Source organism: Larimichthys crocea, chromosome III, assembly GCF_000972845.2.
Source record: "Larimichthys crocea isolate SSNF chromosome III, L_crocea_2.0, whole genome shotgun sequence".
Lineage (NCBI taxonomy): Eukaryota > Metazoa > Chordata > Actinopteri > Sciaenidae > Larimichthys > Larimichthys crocea.
The window spans coordinates 12,513,401-12,525,715 of NC_040013.1; the positions used below are offsets into that span (position 1 = coordinate 12,513,401).

Consider the following 12,315-nt stretch of genomic DNA (forward strand, 5'->3'; position numbering starts at 1 on the left):
AGCAACACAATGACACAAATAAGTAAAGATAAGTTTAGAAAGTAGAAGATATAAATAATACTGAAATAAAAGAATACAAGGTAAAACTACAAACTTGCAAAACTAGGGAAAAGTTCATCTGGCCTGGCTGTTTGAAGGTTAAGTGGATTCATGCACCCATGGATTACAAAAGCACAACATCACAAGCAGCAAGTAAGCTGAACTATATGCGGTCCTCACAACAGTAGCCAGGTAAATGATAAATGAGCAAATGGCAAAAAGAAATATGCAGAACTGAAAGCATTAATACACGTTATGTATAAATTATAGATAAGTACATAATCTACTTTTGATGCAGGGACACATTTGCCTAAATTATGTTCCTTTTGAAACAGAATTAAGAGAGGTATTAATTTAACTTGACAAGTGCAAAATTTTGTGGCCTCGAGTGCAAATTCCTGGTGTGATTTCAGGCTGTTGGAGAGACAGTAGACATATGACTATTGTCTTTGGACGAAGACATTGAAGTATGTGATAATAATGAAAGCTCCAGCCAAACATAACAGTTTCTGGACTTATAGTCTGGGAGTGGGTCTGGGAGCGCTACTTGGGATGAAAATAAAACCAGTCACACAGCTCAAGCAGTTCTTCATTACACATGCGTCAGAAACGCAGGAGAACAGTAACTGCTCAGATCTCTTTGCTAACTTTTTCATGTGATCAGATCACACCATGCAGAATGCTGGGCAGATTTAAGAAACATCTACCGAAGTGCTGACTCCGGCTGGTCCTCTTCTGAAGCGAACCTCTTTGTACATGTGAAGAAAGAAATTACAGCCAGCTACTTTGTTTGTTGTTTTAAACATTCCCCCAGTATGCTATGAGTTTCCTAACTTAGCCATGAGAGCTATTTTAGAGTGAACCCCTGGCCGGGCATGACGTCAATCAGAGGACAGAGAGCTGCACTTGAAAAATACTTCAAACCCCTTTGAAAAAAGAAAAAATACACACAGAATCTTTTTTTATAATGAGTTGTTGAGGCCAAGAATATTCTGACATAAACCCCTTTGAAGGACAAATTTTTACAAACACAGTAGGATACCTAGTCTACCTTTTTTATATACTTTGAGAGTACATCAACAAAAAACACCCATTTTAACAAAAACACGTAGAGATTGATTGATTCATTGAGATCCATTTAGTTGAAAACAACCCTTAATTCTGCATTTAATTCACTTGTACTAACTGTATGACAATTTGTTTATACAATCAATGTGATATGTATACAGTATGATGTAATGTGATATATGATGTGTACACGGTGTACTATGTACAGCATAATGTTGAATGATATGTGAGATCTGTGAGACAGAGGGCTGTGTAAATAAACTTGATTTGACTCTAAAGATACCAGGAAATGTAATACTCAGTACTTAATTGGATTATTACTCACTCAAGATTATTTATTATATACATTATGTACAGTGCCTCAGTGTCTGTGGTGTTTGATAGCAAGAAGCAAAATGTGTTTGGAAAACAAGCTATGAACATTGAAAGATGAAAGAAGTTTTTGTTTTACATAAAGAGTCTGATGTAATGCTTAACTATGGAACACAACCTATGGCATTGCACATAAGTTTGATCCCTCAGTTTAATTCAAGTTAAGTTTAATTGTCACATATAATCACACAGGTACAATCATAGGCCTACAGTACATAAGAGCCTTCCCATTCCCAGAGGTATTCCCTCTGGAGGAAATGTTCACCAGGCACTGTTTGTGGTTGTTACAAGTCCAATTACAGTCTGGCAAATTATCTCTGCCGGCATCTCATGTGTAGCAGTCCTAGTGGAACCACTGTGCTGCTGTGTCCACACACCGAAACAGTCTACAGGGTGTAAGGTGAAATGCAGAACCTTCCTGTGCCTTTGAACCACAGAGATATGAAAGCAAGTGCTGCAAGTTGTGCTGATCCAGTCGCTGAACCAGTTGCCTGGTTGGACCTGTTCCAGTAGTTCCTTTAAAGTAAGCATTGAGGGCCATGCACCACGTGTTCAGCATGTGAAACCAGAACTCTTGTCTTGAATATACTGCATTGTGTACTGCATTGTGTATTTCTAGAACGTGTCATTTTGCACAGCTGACACCTACACAACATTAACTAGTCTCCAAAACATATAAAGCAAACAATGTGCGTGTCCCGCTATTGTTTTGCAACAATAACATCGTTGTTTCATCAGGTATGAGTCCAGGGATTAATCCTAAGGATACAGCTACCTTTGGGACAGAGAGGGAAGGTATGTATACAGGTGTGTGTGTGTTTTATCACCATATGATGTGGTGGTGGTCAACCACAGGGACAGAGACCAGTAGCCTGTTCTAATACCATCCCATATTTTCAGCGACACTGCTGTGCTTTTAGTAAACACAGGAGGAGAGGGCTGAAAATATACTGCCAGCTTGCGAAGCAGCTAATACAAAACAACTGTCTAGCAACTCCTGAAACCTGTAGAGGCTAAACAGAGCTCTTCTAGTAACTTCATTGCTGCATTCAACTGTTCCTGAACATCCTGAATGACCTCGGGGAAAATGTTTGTCAGGTGTGCAGCGCAGGGAGCTTTAAGATGGCAGGTATCAGTTTGTGCTATGTGTTACGCTGCCTGGTAAACCAATGCCCAGTGGGTTAGGCTCCTCTGAAGATTATGTTTATAAGGTCAACGTGTACATGTCCTGATTCTATTTAATGTCTAATGATTTTAAGAACATCTTTCACGACTGATGCTTACAGAATGAGATCATACTTTTTGTGCATACCATTAACATGCTTTTTTTTTAAATATATAAGTTGTTTGTTATATTTTTACTTCCATAGAAAGTTTTGGTGCATTAGTTGTCTTCATCTTGTGCAGTGCAACAGTTGAGACAGAGGAGCAGACAGATATGGCTGGAAAAAGAGAAAAACACTCTCGCAGACTATTTTTGGAAAAACAGAATCGAACAGAAAAAGTTCAAATAAATCCATCAGCATGACGTCAGACATGACAAACCGTCTCCTGAGTCTGGATGCAAAAGTTTTATTCTACTTTCAACACAACAATGATAACAGGGAGTAAATAAGAGGGTAAAAGCCTTTTTCACGCCACACAAGAATATCTGTGCAAATTATGGTGTGTAATGAAAGCGTTTGCGCAGTATACAATAAAAAACAAAAAAACAAAAAAAAAAATGATGTGGATATCTGATATATCCATGATAAGGTGCAGAAAACGCTGATTCAAACTGACTTTTCTTGACTGAGGAGAATTGCTAATAAATCTCTTGAACATATTTATGCTCTGACATCTCTTATCAAGGATCTGACATGCTGTTTTCGCTGCAAAGCACTTTGATATCGGTGTTTATTACACTACTTCATGAGGTGTGGAGTATTATGTACTGAGAGATGTGATTGTAAGAAGCGAACAAGATCTACTCCTCTTACTTTGACAAATGCTTGATAATTTGATAAACATAAATGCTACACAGAAAAAAATTAGAACATTTGAAAAAACTTTTAAGCTTAGTGCAAAATATGAATACATAAATGAAAAATAAGAACAATACTAACAATACTACTACTACTAGTATTAATAATAAACTTTACCCTGTACCTTTATCCAAGTACATACACATCAGCACACAAAGCCTGCAGTTCAGAGCAAAAAGCTTTCTGTAGAACTGATGGTCATAAATGAAGCACCCAGAACATATCAGCAGCCCGGAGCTTAGGCTTTTCACTGGACAAAAATCCTCCAGTCAGCTGTATCTAATGTGCATGATACTTGATGAGCGCTCTATTGATCTGCTGCCACAGATACACACCCACACACACAGACACACACACACACATACACACAGGACAGTCATCTAACAGTGAGTCAGCAGTCAACACGTGTCAACCCAATGCTGCAGCAGCCTGCTCCATGGACGACGTACAGCTCCCTGTTTACCTCCACACGCCACTTGGCTTTTTTGCTGTTTATGTTTATCTGTATCTTTAAATAGAGACATCTATGAGAGTTCCTGTTTAACTAACTACCAGGTAGTAAATTTTGGACAATTATTAACAACATTGAGGAAGATATTTTCTGGCGCTCGTAAGATACTTTTGGGCGAGCTTTTAAAAACAAAAACAATTTATTTAGTGGATCATTTGAGTTGCATTTCAGACTATACTAGACTATACTACTAAATCTAAAATGTGTATTTTAAACAGCATCCAGTGAGCGCTGCGTAGGGGGCCTCCTCCTGATGGAAAGCCCTGCAGGTGAGACAGCGCTCTTATCACAGTGACGAGGTATGAGGCTCTGCTACACAAGCACATCTTTGTCTGCTAGCGACTGCCGTCCAAACACATCTGAGAAACAGTATCAGCTGCTTAACAGCTCGGCCTAACTCTTGCCCCTGGGAGCCCCGGCAAAAAAGACAAGACAAAGTTCTCCATTATTAATAAGACAGGCAGTGCGACTTGTCAAGGAACTTATTAGTTATTATTAAAATTAAAAATATCTTCTGTTTGCAGCCTCTCAAATGTGAGTGAACGTGACTTTTTTTTTTCTTTCAGTTATTTAATTAAAAATAAATATGGCATATCTTAAGGATTTGGACTATTGTCTCAAGGTGTGACTTGTGACTCATGAAATTATTCTTTTTCACCATTTTCTGACATTGACTAGTTGAAAATAAGCAGTAGGAGTTCAGATATAATCTAATTTGGACAGATAATATTGTATCTGTACTCTTCCTTGTTCACAAATTTAGGGCGAACTGTGATGAGAATATGAGTGTAAAAACTGTACATTCACAAAAGAAGCATAGGAATTACAGGAAAAAAAATTATAGCAACAATAATAAACTTTAACACACTTTTGACTTTGTCCAGCTTTCGTCCACAATGCTGTTTGTATCAGCAATAATTTACACCTTGCACAATCTAACTAACAGCCACAGTTGGTACATATACACAGTAAGTGTGCGTTTGTGTGTAGGTGTGTGTACATTGCACAAGGCACTGATGAGTAACGAGGGGCCTCTGGATGGGAGCAGCAGGGGGTTTAGGATTTATTAATTATCCCATGAAAACATATAGTGTGAAGTAAACACTGCCAATGGGATTGCAGTCTAGAGAGGTGTGATGGTCAAATGCCATCAGTGGGGATTCTGGGAAATTGTGTTCTGCTCGTAGTGTTCGGGAAGAGGCCACTGTAAGACTGATCTGCTCTGCACCACAGTTGTGACACACCAACATCTGCCTTGAAAGCTAATCTTGATATAAAAATATAACTATGATGCAATAAAGTAATAAACAAGAGAACAATAGAAAAAAAGGATAATTCAGTTATCGTGACAGGGAACATTTGTAGTATTACCACACAGCAGATTCAACGCAGTCAGAAGTGTGCAAATGTGAAGGCTTTTTCTGGAAATAAAGGCTGTAACAAAACCTTTGCACAAACACACCCTCACACGCACTTGAGGGTATGCGTACAGACAAGCTGATTTATGTTATCCAATGTAGCCCATCACATGATAAGTGAGAATGGGACTGGCTGCAGGGACTGCTTCCAGGAAGCAGCGGTTATCTCAGTGACGATCACATGATGACAGGTCCTTTTTCTCCTACTCTCATAAAGAATATAAGATGTCTAAAAAGTATCACTGCAAAAAAATGGACATAGAAATAAATCTTTAGATAAAGTTAGCTACTTTTTATCCGTACAAAATACACAGGAAAAGCCTGACTTCTTTAAAACAAATGTGGAGAAATGTATCAAACAAATCTGCAGCCATCACCCCAACAGTGACTTTTCAGCCTGTGTGATGAACCAAAAATTAGACTCTGCTTGTCATTTGAGTGGATACAACCTCTGAGAGGAAGTTGCAAAGTGGTGCCTAAGTGTCTGCTCACAGTAGTCTAACTGAGGAAGTGGACTTAGGGTGATGTTACTGACGTGATGTAAAGATCAACCCCCTGGGGAGAGACATGTGGCATAATGAGAGAGCTGTCAGGTTGATTACTGATGTTTTCACCCTGTCTATGTTCAATACCTACACGTTATTAAGTATTCTAACAACTTCCTTAAAGCCAACCCAGCAGGAGCAATGTGAGTCTGAGGTGGTCAAGACAAAATAGTGTATTTTCAACATACATATGTAACACAACACTCAACACTGAGTAAACATAGGGCTGAGGAAGGAAATTGATTCAACATGTTGGTCAGACCTCAAGGACACAAATATTGCTTTTTAATGAGAAACACTAAATATAAATAGATTCTTGTTTTCTTAGAAGAAAACTTAGCACCGCACTTCTGTAACACTGTCGAACATACGGACAGTATGTACGTTCTTATTTCTTGTCAGCACCTGAATTACCCATTATGCAACTTAACCCGCAAGAGTTCGGGTGTGTTATGTTAATAGCGGCTAAGGTCAACTTGAGGTGTGGAGCGGTCTACAGAGGTGTGATAAGCACACATATTTCTAACTCCACACTACTTTCAAACTCATAGTCTTCAGCCCCAATCAGTGACACTTGAGTCACCTTATCAGTCTTTGCACAGCTCCACCTGGCTTTATACAGTAGTATTCCTCAAGACCTGTTAACAGACTTTGAGTTGAGTTCCAGTTTGAGCCCTAAACACCACAATTAAACAATTTGGCACTAAGGCTGTGTAAGCTACATCGTAACCAGGAGAGTGTACGGAGACTTTTCATCACAACGACAATCAGCATTGTTAAATGAATTTCCAAATAAAAGTTCATAGAGAGAACCAAAAAACAAGTGTAACACAAATAAAATTGCAGAAATTGAGGCAGTCTGATGTCCTGGTGGTCCCCGTCTCTCCCTTGAATCATTTCCTGTCATCTCAAGAGAAAATATAATTAAAACAAGAAAAGTTTATTTTTTAAATAATCCAAGAAATGTCTACTGTATACCATCCATGTTACCAGGATTAATCCACTAACCTTTCTCTGACAGGAATTTTTTGAGAGCAAAAGTTTAGATGCTTGTAGCAGAGCACACTTATATATGACCTCTATTCATCAGAAACAAGAAGTGTGCAGGTGGACAAATATGGCAAATGCTGTTTACAACTAGATGAACGAGTGGTGCATATGCAGTGTGTGTCTGATCTCATGATCTCATCACATATAAGACATAAAACAAATAATACTGTTGATTAGCTAAAACTATATCAGTTCTAGTTCAGTTCAGTACTATATCAGTGCTGTACCACCTCCTGGTCCTCCAATATGTTTCCTCATCCAACAAAATTGATGCCAGTAACCATTTTAAACCAGCTTTACACCTACCAGGGGGTCGGTAATATGGTTTGCATTACTGTGGATCATAGCACTTAAGAGTTTTTTGTCTACCTTCCAGGAACTCAGCAACGTGAGAACAAACTTTGAAATTTGAAACTTGCCTTAAAATATGTAATTCATCATAATGAACATTCGTCAATTAGTTGTTGTTGTTGTTTTTTTTGTATGTTATGGCTATGTGGTAGTGAAGTGCAGACTTTTAGATCAATCAGCAGGTCTGACTTTCTGCACAACGATAACCCTGACTTGGTTCACAGCGACGGGCTACCTGACTCACGCTTCAAGGTTTGAATGCCGGATAACTAACTATAACTAAATAACTGGGAGCTCTTAAACACTGAAACATGCCTAAAAATGACCAGCGGCCATGTTATGTAACGTGTAGTAGGCCTAAACAAAATGGCCCCTTTTAATTATCTTCGAAAACAAACTTTTGGCTGAGCAACTTGTATGATGACCTAAACTACATGAGTAAAGTTAGTTATTCCTACTTGGCGCCAGCATAAATGATTACCATGAGGGCCACTATTTGGTACCTGTCAACCAAAACACACACGGGACACACGGACACACGGACACACGTGAACACACACACACCACACACAGACAACTGTAATACAGGAAATATTTTCAAATGCAGGCTCAGTCTTGAGAAATCAATGTCTCTGCATGGCACCACTGAACACTACTGTCTGTAGACCTCATGCAGAAAGCAGCTCCAAAATGTGACAAATCCATCCTCCGCCAGTTTCCCCCTTCACTTCAACACACCCACACCCTGAGCCAGCACACCCCCCCACCACCACCACCGCCACCACCACCATCCCAACCCCTCCCCTGGGCCCCCTTCAGCCGGCTGCATGTCTCTGGAGGTCGCCTCTGACGTCAGCAGCTCGACTGGGCAGAGTGCCAGCCCTGTGGGCCCTTGATGGATGCGGTTGGTCTGAGAAACAGTCCGCTGTGTGTGGAGTGCACGGCACAGACTCAACTCGGTCCGCTCAAACACATCTAATGACCCGTAAACACCCGACAGGCCCCGTTCTCTCTCTCTTTCTTCTGTCTATCACCCACACTGACGATTAAAGGAGACACATGTGAGGATGAGTGATTTGTACTGCAAATGGCCGGGATAATAAATACAACCCGCAGAGGCACACTCTGCCTCGGCTCTGGTTATCCTTTGGTCTTTAAGAGAAAAAGGTTTTAGCGTTTCAGAGCAATAAAAGCAGAGGACTGACGTGGCTGCAGATATTCAGGGCAGCCTGTATTTGTGGTTGACTAGTCAGGAACTCATATGGGATTATGTGAGCTAAAAAGTATAAACATTTAACCAAAGCAAAATATTACTGAAATTACAACTCTGCGTCAATATATTAAAATCCGCTGATCCGATCATTATGTCAGAGTGATCCAGGGAGCTGCAGCATGTGTGTGTTTCCATGTTTGTCCCTGTGTGTGTGTGGGTGGGGGTGGTATACCTGCAGGCCTGCTGCTGGTCTTCCTCTTCAGCCATCTGTCCAACGTCTCTGCACTCACGCTCTCCAACACAAAGTCGTCCAGCATCTGCGGGTGCAGCGAGAGGTAGGCCTTCACTTTCTCATCTGTCAAGCCTAAAGAGCAGAGAAACAGAACGCACTACAATTTATTCATGACTAAGCAAAGTGAAAAAAAAAAAAAAAGGCTAGAAGATGTTGCACGAAAATCATGCAAATACCATAAAAGTACAGAGGAGAGAAACACACAAGATATGAGAGGATGGAAATAACGTCATATAAGACGTTGCCAAAGGTGCACAGTGTTCCTGACAGACACCCAAACAAATGCACAGGCCTCGAAACAGTCGAAGGTCATCCCTTTCTCTTTACTGTGAGGTGAGAGTGGCAGCTAAAGCTCTCAGATAGCCGACTAGCTCACTTATGTTTACTGTAAAGCTGTGTCTCCAGGGATAGGAGCCCCCAACAGAGGCAGCAGGATAAAGGAGGACTCGATTGTGCTTAATAGGCAATTAGGTTCTTGAGAGCTCGCTAAGTGCTGCTGTTTACTGTCTTTGTTGTCAGGGTAAAAAGCCATTTGCCAGACCATCGTTGAGGGAAAGTTGTTTTTAATACACCCGCTGGCGTCTGAGAGGCCGTCATGATGCACTAGGAAACCATCATGTTTAGGTCACTCACGCAAATGGAGTGTGTGTCTAAAACAAAGACTTGTAACTGTCTAAATTCAGCCGTGAGATGTCATCCCATCATGGGACCTCGAACACAACACTGACATGAAATGAAATCGAAGGTAATTCTTCATAGAAAAGAAAAACAAATCCTATGGCAGTGTTAGATTTACAGTTTATGGTATGGTACGCAATAATTGTCTCAGATAATAGTATCAGAGAATATCAGATAATAGTTGTAGTCAAAAAGCCCTGATCATATTTTTATACCGCTTTCTCACGAAATGTCTGGTTATCAGCAGCATCTGTGTAGACTCCCTTCAAGTATGAATCACAGGAGGACATGCAGCTGGAAGGCATGTGTTCTACCGTCAGACACACAAACATATGCACACGTCATAAAAATATTACTAAGTGGACTGTCTGTCTGAAATCCGGTATGATATGGTAGGGAGTGGTGTTGATATGGTAGTGAACGGCTGCAGACGTTTGGACAGCAGACCTGTACGTGGAGGGTGGCTCAGACTTCACTGTTGTGTCAGATGACTAAATAAAACCAGATGCAGGAGCTAGAAGCATCCACTTCAGCTGCAGGTATCTCTCGCATGTCTGGAAAAGTCTTAAAAAAAATTTGTGGAATAACTTTTAATTTGATTTAATTTTAGAATCAAAGCTCTCCTGACTCTGGTAATCCCTCTGAGCAGTTATCTATGACCTTTGATCTATTCTCATTTGATCCTCAGTTACGATGGATCATCTGATCAGTGTGTGTGTGTGTGTGTGTGTGTGTGTGTGTGTGTGTGTGTGTGTGTGTGTGTGTGTGTGTGTGTGTGTGTGAATGTGAATGTGTGTGTGCGTGTGGCTCGAGCAGGCTTGTGGTTCCAGGCAAATAAGGCAAAGAGGTGGGGGTAAGTTTGGGGGGGTGGAGGACGCTGCGGTCTGACGCTGTCCAGACACGAGACACAGATCTTCAGGAGCGGAACGCCTCACGAGACTCCTGGCCAGCTCTGACGCACATCGGCAGAATACGGCTTAATAAATCAGAGAAAGTTAAGGGGGGGTGAAGCGAGCTGCAGGGGACAGAAAGACACACAGAGAGGAGTAAAATGGGAGCGCTGCAAAAGACCCTTATGACTTTGTCCTATTTGAAACACAAAGAAGGCACTGTGATTAGTGACACTACAAAAAAAATGAAAAAACAAGCACGCTGTGTGAATTTATGAATGCAACTTTTGTGTCGACGGTGCTCTGAAGATTATTTAGCTATCATATGTGTGCACATGAACAAAAATAGTCAAATGTCCTATTTCCACGGGGCAAAAACAAACTGCAGTGATTAGAATTTTGCAGCGAGCATATAATGGTTGAAAAATGGTGTCCTGGGTACAACCATGTGCTTAAAATTACTGACCCACACGAGCAAAAATAGTAAAAGAAGGGGAGTTTGTGAAGACTTATTGGCAAAGAAAGAGCAAACCATGGCTGTCTAGAACAGCCGTTGTTTATTTGTGACCCCTAATTCAACCCTTAACTTTTGCTTCGGCGAGGAAGAATGTGAAATGAAAGTGTGACCAATGTTTTTACTCACACCACAAGAGCAGGGAGCATAATACATCTGTGAGCTAATTAGTATCAGGCCTTTAATTGCTTACAGGGTTAGGCTGGACGTTTTTTTTACTGTCAACAAGTCAAAACCAACAACCTGCAGGTCTGTCTCTACTGAAGACATAAATCTAAAACAGGTTACAAATTTAATTTAAAGAAAAAGCAGCTGGGCACTGTAGATTTTAACAAACATTATTCAAACAGGAGTTAATAGTGCATTTGTTGGGGACTATTTTTAGCTGCATATTAATGCACATTTGGCACCCTAATCACTATTTCAGGCAGCAGGACGGTGTTTCTGGGATTGATTCAAACTAAACTACAGCATTACGTTCATCCTAATGAAGGAACATGTCACCCAGGGCATCAGTGTGACGCACTGATGTGCTTTTATTCACTCGCGCTATCGCACAACGTTACACAGACACCAATAAAATAAATGACTAGAGACTATCCTGAAAAACCTGAATCTTCTAACAATGTATTGATCGACAGGAAGACAATGTGACAATGTGATAATATTATGATGCGTTAACGGAAGGCAGAGCACATGACAGGAAAGAGTCCACTTCCTCTAGAGTAAAAGTAAGAGCAAAGATGTTTGGAAATGTTAGAGTAATGTTATATTTTCAACCCCTCTTTGAGTGTGCGCAGGGTGGTTTAAAACAGATATTAATAAAGCTGCATCTGCTCTAAGCATCATAGTTAGTTCAGGTAATCTCCACTGGTGGCAGCTAGACACATAAATTGTATTTATTTGCACCAGCTTAAAGAAGAAATCACAATGGGAAAAAGTCAGAAATGTAAATCTCGTCAATCTCTATTAAAGCGCGTTGGAAAAAGATGGCAGAGGAATGACTGGTTTGACGCAACAGCCACTATATTGTGTAGCATGATTGATGGGACTTTTTTCCTGAACATTCCTGCTGCTTTCTGTCGACCTTACACACTTTGCCTCTGATTCCTTCTGAAATCTCTCGAGCCACGGCTCAACCTAATGTGACCGCAGTGACACTCAGAACTGGGGGATATGCGTCAGTGTCCTGGGCTTGTGACTACGATGGCTAATCAAAAGGTGCAGCCAGATCTGTCCCACATGCTGTGGTCCAAAATGGTTAACCCCACTGGGAACCACATGTGCTCACTCAATCAGAAGAGAGAGAGAGAGAGGGAGAGAGAGAGAGAGAGAGAGAGAGAGATACAG

General features: G+C 40.7%; 1 protein-coding gene across 6 annotated transcripts in view; it reads right to left on the reverse strand.

Annotated features, from left to right (window-relative positions):
• The window catches only part of pde10a (phosphodiesterase 10A), a 54,174-nt gene that overhangs the window by 15,860 nt on the left and 25,999 nt on the right, over positions 1-12,315 (reverse strand). For all 6 annotated transcript variants that reach the window (XM_027277508.1, XM_019270217.2, XM_019270215.2 and 3 more), the window contains exon 2: positions 8,824-8,955. In XM_027277508.1, the coding sequence (XP_027133309.1) occupies positions 8,824-8,955 (132 nt within the window). The remainder of the gene's footprint in view (positions 1-8,823; positions 8,956-12,315) is intronic.